The 23177-nt window shown below is 40.9% G+C and overlaps 1 protein-coding gene across 1 annotated transcript in view; it reads left to right on the top strand.

Annotated features, from left to right (window-relative positions):
* Nucleotides 1-6109: 6109 nt before the first annotated feature.
* The window catches only part of LOC140505205 (myelin-oligodendrocyte glycoprotein-like), a 42238-nt gene continuing 25170 nt past the window's right edge, over nucleotides 6110-23177 (top strand). The window contains exons 1-2 of the mRNA XM_072610962.1: nucleotides 6110-6390; nucleotides 16001-16137. Of these exons, the coding sequence (XP_072467063.1) occupies nucleotides 16029-16137 (109 nt within the window). The 5' untranslated portion in view covers nucleotides 6110-6390; nucleotides 16001-16028. The remainder of the gene's footprint in view (nucleotides 6391-16000; nucleotides 16138-23177) is intronic.

Here is a 23177-nt window from a genome sequence, read left to right on the forward strand (position 1 = left end):
GGCAGAATTCTCCCCACCCCCCAGCTCCACTACTCAGGCAGGCCTGAGTAGAACATAATGGGCTGGAATTCACCTAAATTAGATTCTTTTTATAAGGTTTTTCTGGTTGGATGGGGGAACAATTCCTTCTAAATAAGATGATCTAGGTGTAGTAAATTTTGGGGCAAAGTCCTTAATGTCATTCAAAAACTGGTAGTATAAATAATAAGAGATTGTTTCTGAAAAAGAAAATAGAGAAATAGAGAAAAATCTCAATATCAATGAATAATTAGTTATTAACATGAGAGTGAAATAATCATTTCTCTCACATGTGAGAGATGAGGCAAAATCCAAGCCACACCTAGAAATCATTACTTAAAATAATTTATTCAGCTCAAAATAACTGAATTTTTTGAGTCAATTTGTGAGTGAGTAGTCCTGGGGAAGGGACAAGGTATGGGGTCATGGTAGCTGAGAGTAAGGAAGAGGAGACTAGGACATCCAGGGAGGATTGTGGCTGGTACCTAAGACCAGGTCCACATTCAAGGATTAAAGGGAATAGTTCTGGGAACAGGCTGCCTGACAAAAGGCAGTCCCAGCAATTCTGATCCCTCCTAGACCTAGAAAGGTACTGAGAAGCCAGTTCTTTGATGGCAAGTGTGAAGGATGAGGCTGAGGTGAGAACATGGCTAGGAAGTTTCTCCACAAGAGATGGTACTCCTGACCCCCAGTGGATAATCATCTCTGACACAACCTAGCTATCACAGGAACTACCCAGGAATTTCTCTGTCATCCAGCAAATCCCAGGTGCCTCAGCCCAGGGCCAGATCATATGTTCAGAGCCAAGGGAGGTACCCTAGTCCAGCCAAGGAGGGGAACCTCAGATCCCTCTCACAGCAATCACCAGAGGGTCTGGTGAGTAACCAAAGGATTAAAGGCCTAAGGGCAGGGCCTTCTCTTAACTCTGCATCTCTGTAATTTTCTTTGGTATAAGAAATCAATCATGAAGACGCCAGTGAAGTCTACGGAGTTTGCAGCAACAATCTTTTTAGCAAGTGTTTTCTGAGGTGTAGGGAGATTCTCAGAAAATAGGCCCCAAATTTCATTACTTTGAAAATCAGGGAAGAAAAGCCCTGGTCCCTGATCCCTGTGGCACAGGTTATCAGTGAGCATATAAAGGGCACCAGGATTTAGGAAATTCTGGGTAAAGATGGTGGCTTCTTCCCCTACCACCAACTTCTAATCATCCTCACCAAAATAAAGCTTCCCCAGGACTTCAGAGAACTGAATGTAACAACTAGAAGACAGCTTAGAGAGAATCTAGCCCAGCTGTCTCAGTTTGCAGAGAAGAAAATGAGAGACAGAGGCCTTCTATCCTTCAGTTTGTAAGTCCTAGAGCCAGGAATGAAGTCTGGGTCCACTGACTCCCAATTCAGACCTTTTCCCACCCCCTCACAGCTGTGTCCTTATAGATTCAGAGCCTGTCAGGGGATGATGGGATCTTAGGTGACATCTAGTCAACCCCATCATTTATTAGACAGAGAGCAGGGAGAGGGAGAGACTTACCCAGGGCATTACAAGGAGGAAATGACAGAGATAGATCTAGGTCCCAGGACTCCTGATTCCAGAGGAAGCTCCTCTTTTCTGAAGTCCATTCTGGGTTGGTTCATCCATCCTCATTGAGAAACTCTCTGGCTCTTAGCTGAGCTACCTGGACTCCAGCAACCCTGGGGGTAACCCTCCACTAAACTGCCACCCTGGCCCATTGTCCCCTCTGGACCTTGGTTTGACCACCAACAAAAGGAGGGGACTTGGGGGCAGCAGTATGATACAGGAGAGAAGAAACAGCCTAAGCCTTGGAAAATCAGAAGATCCAGTTTCAAATTGTGACTGTGTCACTTGGTGGCTAATTGTACTTTGACAGTACACTGGGCATTGGTCTCTTCCTGTGTAAACAGAGGAGGGGCCTGGATGACCTCTGGGGTCCCTTCCAGGGATGACATTCTTCAAAGACAAAGGAGTCTCTATCAGTGTCTTTTAGCAACCTTCCCTCCCCTCAACCTCCCAGGAGCCCAGTGTTTCACTGTCCTCATCAGTAACATGGACAATAGAGTCAAGAGTGGGGCCAGGATGTTCGACACTTATGGTGGGGTCATATTGTGGAGGACTCTAAGACACCAGCAAGCCATGGAAGCTTCTTTAGCAGCTGAACTGATATGACCACAGCTGTGGTTTAGGGAGATGAATCTGACAGCCTGGGCAAGATGCATTGGTGAAAGAAGAAAATGGAGACCTTCCTTTAAAACAAAAGTGGAAGCTGGATTTGGAGTCAGGAGAACTAGGGTCAGGTCCCATGTGTGATCCTTCTCAGGCACTTAGGGTAAATAAGTCCCTTTGGTGTTTTGGGTCCCTTCCACCTGCAATGTCAGATTGGAACTGCTCTATTCTAGAGAAGGGCAGATTTTGAGGGGCCTAATTTATTCTGAGTTGTAACAATGGCTAGAGGGAGACTGGATAATGCCAAAAGTCAGGGTTAAACTTGATTTGCAGTCCAGAAAGGTAACCCGCCTTCCTCAGGACTCTCCAAAAATGTTTCAGAAGAGAATTTTTCTATCAAGTTAAATGTCCCTACTGAGAGTCATGCATGGGCCTACCCAGGCCTGTCCCAGGCCCTTAGATAGGGAAGGACCAGGGAAGAGACGTCAAACAATGTAGGCCTTGCTACTGAGGAGCTCAGGGTCTAGGTGGGGATATGAGCTTAACTCCTGTAAAGACATTTGTGAACCAGATGTCACTGCAGGGTCTGCTCACAGAGCACAGAAAGACAACCCTCCAACTGCTTAGAAACCCATCTCTGACTTCCACTAGATGAACCAGTATCCTGGGTCAGGGGCCTGATTTCTTCCTTGTGGCCCCAGAGGCTGAATTGGGAATGAGAGCTAGACGTGGGAGGGAGGCCTAGGAGCTGGCCAAGGTGGGAGGGGCTTCCTCAGGAGGGGCCAAGGACAGACTTGTATGAAATAATGGAGAGGGAAACGAGTGGAACCAGGACAGCAACAGGGCTTGAGGAACAACTTTGAGTGACCCGGGTTTTTGGACTATGAAGGAAGATGTTACCAGCATCCAGAGAAGGAACAGATAACTAGAAGCTGTTATAGATTGATTTTACATGTTTATATGTGTGTGTCTGTGTGTCTGTGTGTGTGTGAGTGTGTATATATGCATATTATGTCTAATGATCACCATCTCTAGAGTGGGGGAGGGAGTGGGGAAGGAAAATGTTACATAACTATGCATTTAAAATGAATTGTAGATTTGCAATCTGATGTGCCATCACCTTTTCCCCCCAATTCTACTATGTTACCAAAAGGCTTGTTTTATTTCTTAAGTTCAGAATAAAATAAATTTTAAAAAATGAGAAGGGGCTAAGGCTTCCTTCTCCTGAAGGTCTGCAGCCAGACTCTGGATGACCATGTGCCCTGGATGTTTCAGACATTTCAGGGCTTTCCTTTCAAATACTGGTTGGACCAAGTGGTCTCTAGATCCCTTCCAGCCCTGAGGATGCTGAGTCCTGTTCAGATAGTCCAGTGTAAGCCTAAGTGGGAGTCCTCCCTTCCCTTCCTTCATCTTTAGAGCTCCTCTGCATCATCACTCACTCCTCTCTTCCTCTCGCTGCAGAAGGAGAGGCCTCCCTGCTCATCAAGACTGATATCTTTCCCTGGGTCATTGATCCTGTGCTCTTTTCTCCTTCCCTCCCCTAGGACCTTGTTCCATAATCCTCCCCTCTCTCATTCATCTTCTGGGTCTCTTTCCCCAGTGGCTCCTTCCCATTGGCCTAAGACTCCACAGACCTGGGGCTTTCCATGGTGTTTTTACCCCCATGCAGTAACTATCCCTTCATTGCTAAAATTGGGGGCAAAGTGGCCAACACTCATAAAGCCTTAAGGGAGAAATGGAATGGGGCAAATTATCTCTCATAAGAGGCGAGAAAAAGCTTTGTTAATGGAGGGGAAAAGGCGGGAGGTGAGAGGGAAAAAATGAAGCTTACTCTCTTCATATTAGACTTCAGGAGAGAATAACATACACACCCAATTTGGTATGAAAATCTATCTTACACCACAGGAAAGTAGGGGAGGAGAGAAGTGGGGTATGGAGGTGATGATAGAGGGAATGGGAAATAGGAGGAGGAGTAATTGGAAGTAAAAATGCTTGGGGAGGGATAGGGTTATAAGAGAGAATAGAATAAATAGGGTCAGGATAGAATGGAGTGAAATAGAGTTAGTCTTTCACAACATGACTGTTATGGAAGTGTTTTGCATAACTACACATGTATAACCTATATTCAGTTGCTTGCCTTCTCAGTGGGGATGGTTGGGGAAGGAGTAGGGGAGAGAAGTTGGAACTCAACGTTTTGAAAACAAATGTTAAAATTGTTTTTTACATGCAACTGGGAAATAAGAAATACAGGTAATAGGGTATAGAAAATTATCTCACCCTACAAGAAAACAGAGGTGATGGGGATAAGGGAAGGAAGGGGTGTGATGGAAGGGAGGGCAGATTGGGGGAAGGGATAATCAGAATGCATGGTGTCTTGGGGTGGGGGAGGGGAGAGATGGGGAGAAATTTGGAACTCAAAATCTTGTGGAAATGAATGTTTAAAACTGAAAATAAATAACTAAATTAAAATATATATCTGAGGCTGTGTCAGAACTCAGGTCTGTGCTGCCTCCTGCCCAGTGGACTACCTCTACTGCCTCTTCTCTCTCTGATAGTAGTAGTAGTCAGCTTCATCCCCATAAACCTAAAGCTATATAAGAAATAGTAGCTGGTATTTATCTCCAAATCATTTTGCTTAAGGTTAAGGATTCCCCACCTTTTGGTACTCACAATCACATAGACTCCTTAGATATTGGGAATCTCAACTATTTCATGTAAAAAACTCATCCTCTTTCCCTGAAAATTCCTATTTTTTCCAAACATCCTTTCTTGTATTGAGGACACCACTGTTCTCTTCATCCATTGAGGGTCATAGCCCTGGTGTCCTCCTCATCTCCTCTCACATAGGCAGGCTGTTGTGATTTCTTGATATTTCTTCCTCCACAATATTTATCACTTCCTACTTCTCCCCTCCACTCAGGGACCCCCCACCCTCATTCTGCCCTCCTCATCTTTCCATTAGAATGCCTGCCATGGCCTCTCACTGCTTTCATATCCAGTCTCTCCCCTTCCCATTCATCCTCCATTCAGTTGCCAATGTGTTTTTCCTGATGGGAGGTCTGATTATGTCATTCCCTGCTCTAGAAACTTCAGTGACTCCCAGGTACTTCTAGGATCAAATTAAAATGCTATCATCTTTGTACACCCTCCAAACCCCAACCTCCCAGATGCCAGCCTTACCGCCTCACTTTCCTTCATATGTACTATGGTCCAGTCACACTGGCCTTACTCTTCTCACACCTGACACTGCTTTCCATCTTCCCACCTCTGTGTGTTTGCAGTGGCTGTACCTCCTGCCTGGAGTGCTGGCTGTCCTCCCCTCTGTCTCTTGGCTGCCTTGCCTTCATTTCAGATTCATCTAAATTCCTCCATCTGTAGAAGGCCAGTCCTGGTTCTCCCTACCTCACACCTGCTGCTAGTCCCCCTCAGGATGTCTCCATTGACCTTTGTTCTCTCTGACATCTGTTGCTCTTTGTTGGTTGTTTCTCTCTTCTCAGTGTGAGCAAACAGAGAGCAATTTGTGGCTTTTCTCCTTCCCCCCAATGCTTACCATATGGTGGTAAAAGAAGAGGCACATTCCCAGCCCAGCTATGTGTCAGGTGCTATAAAAAGAATTTACAATTATATCTCACTTGATTGGCACAACAACCCAGGTAGTAATAACATACTGATAATCATTATAATGATTTACCTTAGTAATAATAGTAACTGCATTTAGTATTTATCTCCATTTGCCACATCGTCTTTTCGTTTCCTGTCTGTTCTTAGGTCCTCTTTTCATATAACAGTGAGAAACAGCTGTTATTTGCTTTTTCCATACCAGGAACCAGCAGCCAATGAATGTTGACTTAGCTTCAGACCTACAGAAGTTGCAATTCCACTTTGATATTTCCTCTTCCTGACTCCAGTCCCAGTCTGCCCTGTACCATGCTGCTTAGCTGCCTAGATCAGTAACTGAAAGGGATGCATTGGATAACTGGTCAGGCTCCCTCAATTTGTAGATAGGTAAATTAAGCCCCATGGAGGACAAAGGGTCTTGGCAGGTCCCACAGGCACTAAATCTCAGGGAGGATTTGAGTGCAGCTCCTCCGACTACAGAGAACAGACCATTCTCTTCCTGATGGGATGAAATCTCTCCCCCTTTCTGACTGAGAAGAAGCCTAGAAGACTGTTTATTATTCATCAGAAGCCAAGGTGAGTCATAGAGCCCTCCAAGGGAGGTCCCTGTCTACCCTCTGGGAAAGCTGGGGGAGCCCTTTTGTTGGAAGGGGTTTGCTGGAAAGGGCTAGTGTTCATTTTCATGGTGGTCACTCTTCTCTGAGTGTGGCCTTGTCTCAGAACCTTGGGAAGTGAAACCGTTGTTAATCATCCCCTCTGACCACAAGATCTAATGGGATGGGGAATCTATACTCTTGAAGCCACATATGGACCTTCTAGGTCTTTGAGTGTGACCTTTTGACTGAGTCCAAATTTACAGAACAAGTTCTTATATTAAGGGATTTGTTCTGTGAAGTTTCCATTCCATCAAAAGGCCATACTTGAGGACCTCCCTAGGTCCTCTAGACCACACGTTACCCCAAAGCTGCAGGTCCCCATCCCCTCCCCCCACCACCCACCAGATGCAGATTGAATTGTAAGAGGAAGCTTAGGAGATAGCCTGCCACACTGGACAAAGGACCAGTCTTGGATTCATGTCCTAACTGTGCCATGAAGGAGCTGTGTAACCTTGGGGAACTACTTTCTCCTCTCTGTGCCTCATTTTCCTTAAATAGGAAATGATTGACACATGAAAATGCCTTGGTGGGAAATGATGTTTTTCGTAATTCAGTTCATTCTGACTCTGTGGCCCCATTTGGGTTCTCTTGGTAAAGAAACTAGAGGAGTTTCCCATTTCCTTCTCCAGCTCATTTTACTGATTAAGAAACTGAGGCCAATGTGATTAAGGGACACACAGCTATTACCTGTCTCAGGCCACATTTGAACCCAAGAAGAGTCTTCCTGAGTCCAGTCCCAGCACTCTTTCCACTTTACCACCTAGCTGTGCCAATTGGTGCACAGTGGTGAATAAAGGGCTGGTTCCTTAAATTTTTGTTTTCCTTCCACAGAGGCAGATGTGTAGTGCAGTGGATGGGGTGCTTGGCCTGGAGCTGGGATTGCCCAAATTCAAATCTGACCACAGACAGACACTAGCTGTGTGGTGGTAATAAGAATAGGGTGGGATCACATCTTAAAAAAATGAAATTAAGCATTGGGAGAGAAACATATTAGGAGGAGATAGGGAGAAATGGAATGGGGCTGCTTATCTCTCATAAAAGAGGCAATAAAAAGACTTTTCAGTGGAGAGGAAAAGAGGGGAGGTGAGAGAAAAAACATGAAGCTTACTCTCATCACATTCGACTAAAGGAAGGAATAAAATGCACACTCGTTTTGGTATGAAAACCTATCTTACAATACAGGAAAGTGGGGAAGAAAGGGTTCAGCAGTGTGGGGGGGATGATAGAAGGGAGGGCAGTAAGAGGAGGGAGGAATTTGAAGTCAACACTCTTGGGGAGAGAGAGGACCAAAAGAGAGAATAGAAGCAATGAGGGGCAGGATAGGATGGAGGGAATTATAGTTTCTCATACACAACACGACTGTTATGGAAGTCATTTACAAAACTACACAGATATGGCTTATATTAAATTGCCTGCCTTCCCAAAGGGAATGGGTGGGGAGGGAGGGATTGGGAAGAAGTTTGAACTCAAAGTTTTAGGAACAACTGTTGAGTATTTTTCTTGCAACTAGGAAATAGAAATACAAATAATGGGGTATAGAAAGTTATCTTGCCCTGCAGGACAAAAGAGAAGATGGGGATAAGGGAAGGGAGGGATGCTAGAAGAGAAGGCAGATGGGTGATAGAGGCAATTAGAATGCTTGGCATTTTGGGGTGGGGGGATGGGAGAAATGGGGAGAAAATCTGGAACCCAAAATTTTGTCGAAATGAATGTTGAAAAGTTAAATAAATAAATAAATTTTTTTTAAAAAAGAGAGAATCAGATGCAACTGAAAAGAAAACACAGGACAAGGAGGCATAGAAATAGTCTTGGTGAAAGATTCTCCTTCTACTGAACTGAAATTGGTCCTTATGTAGCTTCCTCCTTTGGTTAATTTGTTTTATACCTTTGTACTTGACAAGTAACGAGCAAAAATGAGCATTTTCCTATATAACAGAGAACAGGAGGGGGAATATTGTGTATGAAACCACAAATTGTAATTTTTCACATCTGAAAGTTTTGTGTATCTTGAGATAAGAGTGAGAGTGCTAGCCTTCACTATCTGAAGGTCAATTATGCCATGTTTCTTTTTCTTTGAACCTGACAAAATTCACTTCCTTTATTTTTTCTTTAGATGTAAACTTATAATTTCTCTGATATCCTCTTCTGAAATTAACTTATTGAAATTCTTTATTCCTTATGCTTTAACCTAAGCATTTATCCATTTGACTTATTTTTTTTTGTTTTTATACATTTGAAAAAATCATTTCTACTGAATTCCTTTCTTTCTCTTCATGTGTTATAAATTTTCTTTTTTCTTTTTGATAGTGCTAAATTAATTTGGCTCTGAGGAATTTGATTTAATGTAGATCACTTACTCTTTTTCAATCAGTATCAATCATTTCATCTGATTATAAGTTCTGTATATTTGACTCCAGAGCTATGAGCTGCAGATGGTAAGATTACTTGCTTAATCATAAGAAGCTGGTTGGTGGCCCTCGACCCTTATTTCTCCTTCTCATGGTGACCAAGCCCAGTGAGGTAGAAATGACATGACCTCATGGTAAGTCCCCCCAAATTATTTTTGTACCTCCCAATCATTCCCTCTTGTCCAACTTGAGCAGGTGCCCATCTCATGACAATCTTATGACCACCTAGTCAGTGGAGATATTCCTTACTTTGTCCAAATTGTGATTCTGTTGATTCATCATTTTGCTTATTTAAGTTAATGCATCATATGACAACCAATGAAATTATTCTGTATCTGGCATAGCTGCTCTTGAATGTTCACATATTGAGCTCCATAAAAATAGGGCACTTTAGAAAGGAGTAGGCAGCTCAGATGATGATCTGAGGTCCACTTCATTAGAGGGGACCATGGATCTTTAATAAACTGCCATTGGCTCAGAGCTCTAGCTCAGTTTCTCTTTTTGTAGGTTGGATCATTGTTAACCACACAGCTCTCTGCTAAAACAAAAGCAACATTACATTCTAATTTATACATTTTCCTCTAAAGACTGATTTGGCAGCCTCCAAAATTTATTGTCTCATTTTTACCATTTTCTTTGAGTGAATTCTATTCTTCTTATGATTTATTGTTTGACCCAACAGTTCTTTTTAATTAAATTACTTCATTTAAAAAAAAAAAACAACTTTGAATTCTTTCTTTAAGTGACTCATTGTCATTTATATTTCATGTGTATGCATAAAATTTTTATTTTTCTGTATTTAAGCATGGAATCATATGCCCTAGACAGGTTTAATTTATGTTAAAAAGCCTTTCCTAGCTGTGACATATGAAACTTCCAATAGTCTCACTCAAGTAATCATATGAGATATAATATATCTTACATTATATAGATCTATTCAGGCTACTAACTTCCATTCTTTGGTTAATATTTGGTAGAAGACTGAATAAAATGAAACCTAAAATGACAATAAAATAAAACCCAAGCACCCCCAGCTACCAAGGAATCAGTTGGGACTTTAAGAAACTCTGACCACAGCACTTGTAGAAAGGCCTTAACCATCAGTGTTGTTCATAGAAAAGGGACCTGTATTCCACATTTACTAATTAACTATCATGCGTTTACTGGGAAAGTAAGGACATGGATCTGGGTCCAGTTAGTGTGGAGAAGCAAAAGGACATGCAGTCTGTACTCTCAAAGCACATCTACTCTGCTCAGTGACACTGATAACAAGGGTAGAAATCAAGGTAACCCAATAAGTATTTGTTAAACACCTACTATGTGCCACACAGAGAGGTAAGCATAGGGGTTACCATGAGTCTCTGCTCTCAAGGAACTCACACACATCTTTATGCAGACCAAGACAAATGCAGGATTAATTAGACTTAATATGAAGATGGAAGATTCTAGAATTAAGGGAAATGAGGAAAAGTTTATTGCAAAGGGGAGGTTTTACCTGAGATTTCAAGGAATGAGGATCTAGAGATGAAGAGGGAGAATTCCAGGTATGTCTGACCACCACTGAAAATGCTCTGAGTTGGGAGGTAGAGTGGTGTTGTTATTTTCGTCCTTTGCTGCCAAAGAAGACCATACCATGAGAGAAATGACGACATGACTTGCACTGGACTTTGTTTTAAGTGAGGGAGAGCTGTGTAGGTCACCAGCCTCACTTCTCCTCCAGAGCCATCCTGGATCCAGTGACCAGATATTCATCAGGATGGCTTGGGATGGCCCAGGATTCAATGGGAGAGTGTATTGTTTGAGGAACAGCCAGGAAACCAGTGTCACTGGCTGGTAGAATACATATAGGGAAGAAGGTGTAAGGAGACAAGAAAGGTGGGAAGAGCTAGGTTCTGGAGGACTATCAACACTAGAGCATTTTTTATTTGATCCTAGAGGTGACAGGAAGCCACAGTATTTTACAGTACTTGTGTTTGGCAGGGTCACTCCTGAACTATAGGAAAGTTATTTTGACAGAAGAATGGAGGATGGACATATTGAATTTATATCTAAAAAAAGAAACATTCATAAGACATTACTTCAGAAACAAAATGATTTAATAACAATGCAAGCAAGTTACCTAAAATCAGGTCAACTAAACCCTCAGTGATTAACGACCTTTCAAGAGGTTTACAGAGCTTATTTTATAACAGAAAGAAAAGGAACTATATTCATGAGATTGATTCTTAAGTTTTACAGAGAAATAGGTAGAATTGCCATATTTAGCTGCTCTGCCTATTAGGGGCATAATGTGGTTAACCAGGGGTGGGATAACTGCTACATTCAATATTTCATTGTTCCAGAACTCATGTTTATCATTCTGTGAAATTTTAAAAATTAATTTATTTAATTCTAAACTTAAGAAATTGCATGATCCTTTCCATGGGGGAAAAAGACAGGATTGCACTTGAAATCACGGATCCATTATTTACAACTTACTATTCATTCAACCATATAACAAAGTTATCATGTAAGTTTCTTTTTTTTCCCCTCTCTACATCCCTTCTACCAAACTTCAACATGGTTAACATTAGACACAAATCTGTGTGTATTATATGTGTCCATATATGCATATATATTTACATACATGGACATATATGTATACACACATGTCAGTTCATTTTCTGGATGCAAATAGCATCTTTCTTCTCAAAATGTTTGTGGTTAATTTGGGTATTTATATATTACTCAAAATGACTTAGTCACTCGGATATTTTTCAAACAATACTGTTGTTACTGTATACAGAGTTCTCTTGGCTCTGCTATTTTGCTCTTCATTATATCATGGAGGTCTCTGCATGCTTTTCTAAAATCATTAGGCTCATTATTTCTCATAGGACACTAATATTCCACCATGAACATATACCACAATTTGTTTAGCCATTGCTCAACTGACAGGCATCCCCACAATTTTCAGGTCTTTGCCACCACAAAGAGAACTGCTGTAAATATGTTAAAACAGAGAGGCTCTTTTTCTTTTCCTCTAACCATCTTGGGAAACAGACCTAATAATGGTATTGCTGGATCAGAGGGTATACTCAGTTTAACAACACTTTGGGCAAAATACCAAATCTCTCTACAAAGTGGTTGGATCTGCTTACAGATCAACTGGCAATGGATTTTTCCACATCCTTTCCAACATTTGTCATTCTATCAATCTGGCTAATCTAATGGGTTAAAAATGATGTCTTAAGGTTGTTTTGATTTGCATTTTTCTAACCAATAATGATTTAGAGATCTTTTATATCACTATAAATTGTTTTGATTTTTCCATTGAAAAACTGCCTGTTCATATACTTTGCCTATTTATCAATTGGGAAATGGCTTGCATTCTTACAGATTTTGCAGAGTTCTTGCAATTTTGAGATATGTCACCTTTTTCAGAGGAGCTGTCTATAATGATTTTCTCCAGGTTTCTCCTTTCATTCTGATCTTGGATACACTTTTTTATTTGTACAAAACATTTTTCATTTAATGGAATCAAAACTGTCACTTTTACATGTCATAATGCTCTTTGTCTCTTCTTTGTTCATAAATTGTTCACTTAAGTGGTAAGTTTCATATCACCTAGATTTTTGCTAAGTATGTCTTCCTTTTCGAGAGGGAATCCTTCAATCAAAGAATTCATAAAGAAAGAAGAGAAAGAGAAGAGGGGAGAAAACAAAACAATCTCCCAAAAAATGAAAATTCTTTGCACTGTGCCATATCCACGGACTCAGAGATCTGAAGCAATGTGTGGGTGTCAGTGGGAGGAGGGAGGTTTCCTCTAATATTTCTTCTTTGAACACAAATTTTATTTTAATTAACTTAACTCTAGTATGGTTTGGGGGCTTGTAACTTATTTCTTATGTCTTGTGGACCCCATAGCAACTTTATTAATTGGGACTGAAGATCTGGTTATCTCCACTTTGCAGGTGAGGAAACAGCAGCAGGGAGATGCTGGGTCTTTTGGGGTCCCACAGCTGATAAGGGAGCAATTCAAATTGTAACTTGAGTCATCCTGGATTGAAATCCAGCACACTCTGTACAAGTTTTCAACAATCACTCTAATAAGATTTAAATTTGCCCTGCCTCTCTCCCTGAAACAGCATGCAATCTTATAAAGGTTCTATACATACATTCTTATTAAATACATTTTCACATTAATCATGTTGCATAGAAGAATTAAAACCAATGGGAGGAACCATGAAAAAACTGAAACAAACCAAAACACTAAGTGAGAGAAAATTATCCTCTTCATTCTGTGTTCTGATTCCATAGTTTTGCCTGCATGTGGACGGCATTTTGCCTACTTTGGGAATATTTTACACTCTTGCATTACTGTGAAGGGCTAAGTCTGTCAGAAGCAGTCTTCACATACTGTGGCTGTTACTATGTACAGTGCTCTCCTGGTTCTACTCCTTTCCCTCAGCATCAGTTCATATAAGTCCTTCCAGGCCTCTCTGAAGTCTTCCTGTTCATCATTTCTTATACCACAATAGTATTCCATTACATTCACACACCACAACTGGTTCAGTCATTCCCAAACTGACAGGCATTCCCTCGATTTCCAAGAACTCACCATTTCTTGTGGCAGAGTAATGTTCCATCCAAATCATATACAATAACTTGTTTAGCCATTCCACAAGTGTTGGACATCCCTGCAATTTCCAGTTCTTTGCCCACAAAGAGTGATGTTATAAATATTTTAGAATAGATAACTTCTTTTCTTTTCCCCAAGCATCGTCGGAAAATAACCTAATAGTAGTATTGCTGGATGAGGGTACAGTCAATCTAGAAACTCTTTGGGCATAATTCCAGATTGCTTTCCAAAATGGTTGCATCATTTCATAATTCTATCAACAATTAGTGTCCCAATTTTATCACATCTCCTCCAACATTTGTCACTTCCCATTTCAATCATTTTAGCCAATCTCTTTTGTGTAAAATGATATCTCAAGCTTGTTTTAACTTGAATTTTTCTAACCAATAATGATTTAGAACATATGTATATGACTAAATTCTTTTGATTTCTTCATCTAAAAAACTGCCTGTCTGTATCCCTTGGCCATTTATCAATTAGGAGGTTGCTTGTTAATCATTCCCTTCTGACCACCACATCTATGAAGCAGACCAAATTGTAAGGTGAAGCTTGAGGGGTGGCCCTGAACCTGGGGCAGAGGACTAATTTTGGATCCAGGAGTCCTAAGATCAATTCTTCTTTTCAAATAAATCATTCATTGTGATTTGTGTTCCATTGTGACCAGTAAAGCAAATGCTTAATTTTTTCCTGTATTCAAGTATGGAATCTTATTCTGTGGCACGTGGTTAATTCCTGGAAAGATGCCATAAGTAGATGTGAAAATAGAAACTCCATTATTTTCCCACTCAAGTTATCACAAGACATCTAACATATCTTACTTTCCACAGATGTATTTAGGCTACTAACTCTTATCTTTTGGTTAATATTTTTGAATGATTGAATAAAATGAAATCTAAACCATTACATCCTCAACTACCAAGGAACCAGTTGGAGACTTAGAGAAGCTCCAGCCCCAGCATTTTTTAAAAAAGCCTTTGGCCAACAGTGTTGCTCATAAAAAAGGGAACTGTATCACATATTTGTCAATCACACATCATCTATATGCTGGGCCTGTAATGTCTTAGATCTGTGCCCAGTTACTCAGTGTAGAGGAGCAGAATTAGAGACTCCTCACTGTCCATATACTTTGCTTAGTGACACTGATAATAAGGGTGTAAGTCAAACCAAGTCAAGAAGCATTTAGTAATGTATGCCAGACATTGTGCTATTAGAGGTAGGGTTTACCATGAAAAGCAAAAATAATCTGTGTTCTCAAGGAGCTCACAGTCTAATGAGGGAGACCACACAAACCTTTATGCATAATAAGATATAAGAGGGATAAATTGGAGTTGATATTAGGAGAAGATACTAGCATTAAAGGGAAGTAAGAAAGGCTTCTAGCAAAAGGCAATTTTTGAGATGGATCTGAAGGAAGCCAGAAGAGCCAGGATATAGAGAGGAAAAGGGAGAATTGCAGGTATGGGAGGCAGCCCCTGAAATTGCTTCAAGTGGGGAGGTGGAGTGTATTGTTTGGGGAACAGAAAAAAAACCAGTGTCCCTGAGTGGCAGAAGATTCTAGGGGAAGAAGGTATAAGAAGGCTAGACAGGTAAGAAAGGAGCAGGTTCTGAAGGTCATTTAACACTCTTTATTTATCCTAGATGTGATAGGGAGCAACTGTATGTTACTAAATTGGGGGTTGACATGGTCACACTGAACTGAAGGAAGATCTTTTTGACTGCTGAAGGTCAAATTCTGGAGAGAAGAAAAGTTGGAGGCAGGGACACCAACCAAGTGGGAAAGTTCTGCATGAGATGGACACGAGAGAAGTCAGAAAGTTAGACTAGACAGCATTGGGGAGACAGGGAAAGAGAGAATAAGGACTTGAAAATGACACCTAGAGTGAGGCCTGGTGCTGTCCTGGACAGTAAAAGAGAAGGGAGGAAATTGGGAACATTTAGGGGGAAAGAAAGTGAGTTCAGTTCTGGACAAGTTGTGTTGAATATCTATGGGACATCCAGGTCAGAATGTCCAACAGACACTAGATATCAGAAGAAAGGTTAGGGCTAGATCAGTGAGATGGAGAGACCTCTGCAGAGAGGAAATCACTCAGTTCATTTCAAGTGCTGAGATCCTGAAGTGAAACATAAATATAGAAGTTCAATGAGCAAGACCTTAATCTAACAGGTTTTCAGGGAGCAGGCGCACATTGAGTTAGACATTGAAATATCTGAATAAGTAGAAAGGAAGAAGGAGGATATTGTAGGTCAGAAAGCACAGTGTGAACTGAGGTATGAAGGATGATATGGGGTGTGTGGGGACCAGCCTGACTGGGAGATCTGTATGAGGGAGGGGAAATGAGGTGGGATAGACACAAGCCGTGCCACAGTATCTGTGCTCTTTAATGTGTGGTTACCCAGAGACTGAGACAACATTCCTGATTCCTGGACTAAGAGCTGAGTGGGAATTGTTTTCTGACTCTATTATTGTGATCTTTACTGACAATATCCTTGTTTGTTCTTAGCATCTCCCTGGTTGGGTTCCTGTGAACCATGATCTGGACCATGAAGTGGAATCACCTGCCAGCTTCCTACAACAGCCCCACTCTACGTTTGTACCACATAAACCTCATACTTCTTCTTTCTGGTATTCCTAGCTCAGGTAAGATCACTTTGGTCTCTGCCACTGTGGCCTCCACATATCACAAGCCACTGATATTTCACTTCATTTAAACCATCAATTCAAGAAACATTCATTTAGCCCGCATTGCTCATAAGACCTTGTGTTTTAATATTACTGGGGGTTAAAAGTTGAGATAAGGAATGGTCTCTGACCTCTGGGTCATTGCCCCCCTTCTAGGCATCTTCACCAATATTACCTATGCAGAATGATATGATTATAGAGATGGAGGGGATCTCACCCATTTCAAGTCCATTATGAAGGCCTGTGAAACATGGAAATGCATTTCAATAGAAGAATCTCTCATAACAGGCTTTCAGACTTGTCAGTAAAGGGGCAAACTGTCATCATTCAGATCACCTCTTGAATATAGGGGGAAACGTTTGATAATTTTCTCCAACATATGAGGGATCACTGACAGCAATATGGAAGGGTTTTTATATATCTCTGAGCATCCATCTAAGCTTTGGCACTTTATATTTCTCTCTGATCCACTAATAGGTCATCTTAAATATTCACAATATAGGAAAAGTAGTGGAGAATACTGGGTACTCCCCAAAAAGGATTTTTGGAACATGAGCTCACCGCCAGGGAAGTTAGGGGAATTTAAAAAATTTTTGTAACTCCAAGAAACTATTCTCTGGGTCAGGAATCCTGAGCCACATACTTAGCCAGATAATTAACAAAAGCCATAAGAATGTTACAAGTTAAGATTGGCATTTTTTAAAATTGTTTTGGTCTAGCACTCACTGGGGATGTTTGGTTCCAGATAGCTCTCTGAATAGGGGATGGAAAATCCCTCAGAACTTATATGAAATAGTTGCATAAGAGCCTAGGTCCACAGACCCATTTGGGGACCCCAATTCCTATTCCCCCAAATCCCAGCAACTCTCCAGGTCTTATTTGGAGTTCGTGACACAAAGACTCAATCTTGCTAACCAGATCTTCTTAGATTGGCCTAAAAGACATCTAGGGACAAGAAGCATGAGTACAAGCAGAGGTTCCACATTGGTGTCTTTGTAGGGCAAATCTGTGAGCAAAAGTATTGATCATTTATGGCTAGCAGAGATCTCCCTGGTCTCCCCACTGGACAGTGTAGACTAGAGAGTCATAGAGCATTAGAGCTGGGATGGCTAATTTTACACATGAACTGGTGCAATCCCAACCCCTGGCTTTTCTATTTATTTTTGAATTTGTATTTAATTTTATGGACTATAATATTGTATAATGAAAGATGATTGCATGTAAAACTATAAAAACGTTATGTCCAACTTGCTATTCCTTTTAAATATATAATAAATTTATCACATGAATTTCTTTTTTTCCATTTTTTTTCTTCCCCTCTGTAATGTTTTCGGGATAGGAAAATCTTCCAGTTCCATTAATAGACCTCACATGGAGCCCATTAAGGGAAGCTTGCTTATTGAAGGCTTACTTGTAGGAAGACTTTCACACCTTTTGGTACTAAGTTGATAAGGCACTGAACTATGAGGGTTGTGATGCCTTCTGACTCTGAGAAGTGTGTATATACTCTGAGTTGGTATTTTGCTTTGGAGGTTTGCTTATGAGAAGGATCTTTTGATTCCCTGGTTGAGACTCTGAGTAGTCATATGCTCACAGCTCCCTGACTGCTCAGATGTAAAGGCTGTCTCAATCCAGTGGTGTATACAAAGTTTATACCAATATTACTTTGGTTCAGGTCTTAAAGAGTCCTGTCTCTTGGCTTGTTGGTCCTTGTGCTGATTTCTATCCTTCTATGTCCGACTTTTCCCCTGATCTAGAAGGTGTAATTAAAGAAGATTGTTAGCCCCCTTAGTTGCTAACTTTCATTTAAAAAGCAGATTAAAGAACCTATGCTAGCATGCCATCCTTGCTGCAGCATCTTCTCCCATTCTGCTCTAGTGATGACTACCATTAGACAAAAATATGTGTGTATGTACTGATATATACATATATGTAAAATCATTTTATACATACTTTTCTTTATCAGTTCTTTCTCTGTCTTCAAATAGTATCTTCCTCATAAGTCCTTTCTAGTTCATTTTGATATTTATAATCGTCAAAATAAAGTACTCACACTAAGCCATTTTTAAAAAAATATTGCTGTTATTTCATACAACATTCTCTTGGTTTTGCTTATTTTGCTCTGCATTATTTTGTGCAGGTCTAGCCATGTTTCTTCTAAGATTATACAGCTCATCATTTCTTATATCCACAAGTAGTCCATCACAATCATGTACCACAACTTGTCCAGCCATTCTACAATTAATGAGCATCCCTGCAATTTCCAGTTCTTCACCACCACAATGAGACCTGCCAAAAACATTTTGGAAGATATAGTTTCTGGGTTTCTTTTAGCAGTGTGTTTCCATGTATTTTCTCTATTAACATAATTATGACTTTGAATATGAATGGGATTAGCTCCCCCATAAAAAGAAAAGAGACAGAATGGATTAAAAATTAAAATGCAACAATAAATTTTTTACAAGAAACATAATTATGAATCAGATATACACACAGAATTAAAATGAAGGGTGTTTAGAATTTATTATGGTTTACCTCATGCGTAAAATGTAACAGTAGCAATTATGATCACAGACAAATTTGTGACTAAAATAGATTTAATTGAAAGTGATAAATAGGATAACTACATTTTGATGAAAGGTACCAAAAACAATGAAGCAATATCAATATTGAAACTTGATGTGTCAAATATCATAGTAGAAAGCAGAAAGATTAAAAACATGCCTTTCAGATCACAGTGCAATACAAATTATCTGTAATAAGGGACGATAGAAATACGGAAAACTAACTGAAGATTAAACACGCTAATCTTAAATAATGAGTGGGTCAAAGAACAAATCATGAAAACAATCAACACTTTAATTATACATAATGACAATAATGAGACAACATATCAAAACAAAAAGAAGTGAAAGTAGTAATCAGAGGAAAATTTATATCCTTAAATACTTGCATGAAGAAAATGAAGAAAGAACAGATTTAGATTTAGGTATGAATTAGATATGGTTTTTTTAAAAAAGCGAGAAAAAAATGAAGGGGAGCAGAGCTAAGATGGTGGAGTGATAGCAAGTACCCACCTAAGCTGTCCAACAAACTCCTTCAGACACCTCTAAAAAGAGAATCTGAACAAATTTTAGAGTGGCAGAATCCACTAGGAGACAGAGTCTGGGAGACTTCCAACCCAGGACAACCCGAAATGTCAATGGGAACGATCTGTTTTACAGGTATGGAGTAGCGCAGAGCACACAGGTTGTACCAGCACAGACCTCATCATTGCAAAGGAAAGCAGGAAGTGCCAGAAGGTCTGAAGCAGAGGCAGCAGTACAGATTCCCAGAACTATCAATCCAGAATGGGAATACTCTGGAAGTGAGTGAAAGAGAAGTGCAGAACCCCAGGTAACAGCAGCAACCACTCCTGAGACTATCAGCGCACAGATTAAATGTCTGTAAACCACCTATGTGAACTTCAGGGAGGCAAGAGTGATCTGTAAATGCTGACCCCCTCCCCTTGCTGGCCTTGAAAAACCGAGAGAAAATATGTCCCCAGGAAAAATCCTGGAATTGTTAGGATTAGCCAAAGGGTTAAACACTCCCTTATCCAGAGAAGCTAGAAAAATCACAAAGGGGGGCCGTCTTGTTGTGGCTTTTGGGGAATCAGTGAAGGACCAGAGCTGTCCCAGTCACACCCACCTTAGCAAACCAGGAAAAGATCCTGAGCCCCAGTGGGGTGGAGCCCTTAAAGACCAACACCAGGGACCCTAGGAGTGTCTTAGCACAGCCAGGGGAATCACAAAGAAACTAGCACATGTGGGGTTCACCAACCACTGAGCCTGTCTGTACTCTACCTCAGATCTGGATCTCAGCCCTCAGGGACAGTCCTGGGGTGAGGAGGAACACTTCCATGGTAGAGTTGGTGGTGACTGTGGAGAGGGAATCCTACTTGCAAATCCTGGGCAGATGGAAAAGGAGATGCAAAAGTTAGCTGAAGAAAACAATTTGATAAAACTAGAATTGGGTAAGTAGAAGCTAATGAACCTATAGGACATCAAGAATCAGTCAAACAGAATCTACGAAATGAAAAGACAGAAGAAAATATAAAATATTGAATTGGAAAAACAGCTTACCTGGAAAATTGATCCAGGAGAGAATATCTAAGGATTATTGGTCTGCCAGATAGCCCATGGTGAAAAAAAATAGCCTGAACAGTATCTTCCAAGAAATCATCACAGAAAATTGCCCAGAAGTCCTAGATCCAGAGGGTAAAATAGTCATCGAAAGAATCCACCATTCACCTCCTGAAAGGGACCCCAAACTAAAAACACCAAAGAATATCATTGCCAAATTCCAGAACCATCAAGTAATGCAGAAAATACTGCAGATGACCATAAAAAAATAATTCAAGGGCGGAGTGAAAGCAATGACTCACCTAAGCTCCTGGAAAAACTCCTCTGGATATCTCTGGGGGGAGAGTCTGACCAGACTTTGGAGGTGTAGAATCCAGTGGGTGACAGACTTTGATGGATTCGGAGCCCAGGTTGGACTGGAGGGTCCACGGGAGGGATCTGTTCCGCGGGGGTAAGACCCCGGCGCACAGCGCAGCGGGGTCGGTGGGGCAGGGCAGAGGGGACCTAAGGGGTCCGAGAGAGGTGGGCGAGACCAGCAGAGCAGGAGATAAGCCAGGCCGAGCCGATGAGAGCCACTGAGTGCCAGATATCAGCACAGCAGCCCTTGAAACCTTCAGCCTGAAGACTGGACTTCGGTGGGTCAACTACTTAAACTTCCAGGAGCTGGGATGGCGGAGTGATCAGTAAGTGCTCTCTCCTCCCCCCTGATGACCGTGAGGGAACCATAAAATTCTTCCCCAGATTAATCCTGGATCAGCGGGAACAGCAGAAGGGGGCGGGTGGTCTCATAACATCAGAGGCTGGAAAAGTGCCAAGGGGGGATTCTTCCTACTGTGGCGGAGGCGATCTGGAGGGACAGACAACCCAGGGCAGAGAAAATTCGCACTGAGACCCAGGCAAGCCTCAGTGCCGGGAGACGAGCCCCAGGAGGGGCGGGAACACGCATTAGCTTCTAGGCGTGCCCCAGCCCTCCAGGGGAAAAGGGAAGACAATAGGGAAGCTGGGATCACCATCCCCTGACCTTGCCTTTGCCTCAAGTCAGCTGAGGAGATCTCCTGAGACCAGACCACCATTCCCACACACCTAACAAGCTAACCCCAGGGTTGATCTGGGAAACAACAAAAACAAAAAAAAGCCTGCTTTTAGCCTAGACATACATCAACTCAACTTAAAAGATCTGTATCTTCTGACTGAAAGAACCAAAAGCTACAACACTCAGCCAACATCATGAATCGGAAAAAGCAGACGAAAAGTGAAAAAACCATAGAATCTTTCTATGGGGATAAGGACCAAAACACAAACACCAAAGAGGTCAGCTGAGACTGTACTTCCATCTGAAACCTCAGATGGGACTATGAATTTCTCGCAAGCACAACTAGATTACCTGGAACATCTGAAGAAGGATATAAAAGAAAAACTGGGCAATGATTTTAAAATTATAAAAAAAGAATTCACTGATGAGAACATCACTCTGAAAAAGAAAATTGAAGAAATGGAAAAGGAAGTTCAAAAATTAACTGGAGAGAATAATTCCCTAAAAGGAAGAGTTAATCAAACGGAAAAGGAAACCCAAAACCTAATTGGGAAAATTGATCAGATGGAAAAGGAAACCCAAAACCTAACTGGGAAAATTGGTTGAATGGAAAAAGAAGTACAAAAATTAAATGGAGAAAATAGCTCCTTAAAGGGAAAAATTGGTCAGATGGAAAAGGAGATGCAAAAGCTAACTGAAGAAAACAATACGATGAAGATTAGAATTGGGCAAGTAGAAACTAATGACTCAATGAGGCAACAAGAATCAGTCAAACAAAATCTAAAGAATGAAAAGATAGAAGAAAATGTAAAATATTTAATTGGAAAAACAACTGACCTGGAAAATAGATCCAGGAGAGAAAATTTAAGAATTATTGGCCTGCCAGCAACCCATGATGAAGAAAAGAGTCTGGACAATATCTTCCAGGAAATCATCAAGGAAAACTGCCCAGAAGTACTAGACTCAGAGGGCAAAATAGTCATCGAAAGAATCCACCGTTCCCCTCCCAAAAGGGATCCCAAACTCAAAACCCCAAGAAATATAGTTGCCAAATTCCAGAGCTATCAAGTGAAGGAGAAAATACTACAAGCAGCCAGAAAGAAACAATTCAAATATCAAGGACATACAGTCAGGATCACACAGGACCTTGCAGCTTCTACATTAAAAGATCGAAAGAATTGGAACCCAATATTCCGTAAGGCAAAGGACTTGGGACTTCAACCAAGGATCAACTACCCAGCAAGGTTCAGCATAACATTTCAGGCAAGGAGAAAGTCATTCAACGAAATAAGGGATTTCCAGAGCTTCCTGACCAAAACACCAGACCTCAATAGACAATTTGATCTTCAAATGCAGGTCTCCAGAGAATCATAAAAAGGTAAACAGAGGGGGAAAAAACAGAAACAAAAATAATTCAAATATCCAGGAGCTGCAGTCGGAATGGCACAGGACTTTGTAGCTTGTACATTAAAAGATTTAAGGAACTGGAATATGATATTCCATAAAGAAAAAGAGCTGGGATTTCAACCAAGAATTAATTTCCAGCAAAGATGAGCAAAATGTTTCAGGCAAGGAGATGGACATTCAATGAAATAAGGGATTTCCAGATCTTCCTGATGAAAAGGTCAGAACTCAATAGAAAATCTGATCTTCTAACACAGGTCTCAAGAGAGACATAAAAAGGTAAACAGGGGGAAAAACACATGATGTTCAATATGGGCAAATTGTTTACATCCCCATAAGGGAAATTGACACTTGCTAATCTTGAGAACTGGACATTTATTATGATATATGAAAGGGATATACATAGATAAAAGGAGTGGGTATAAATTAAATGATGT

This window comes from Notamacropus eugenii, chromosome 5, assembly GCF_028372415.1.
Source record: "Notamacropus eugenii isolate mMacEug1 chromosome 5, mMacEug1.pri_v2, whole genome shotgun sequence".
Classification (NCBI taxonomy): Eukaryota; Metazoa; Chordata; class Mammalia; order Diprotodontia; family Macropodidae; genus Notamacropus; species Notamacropus eugenii.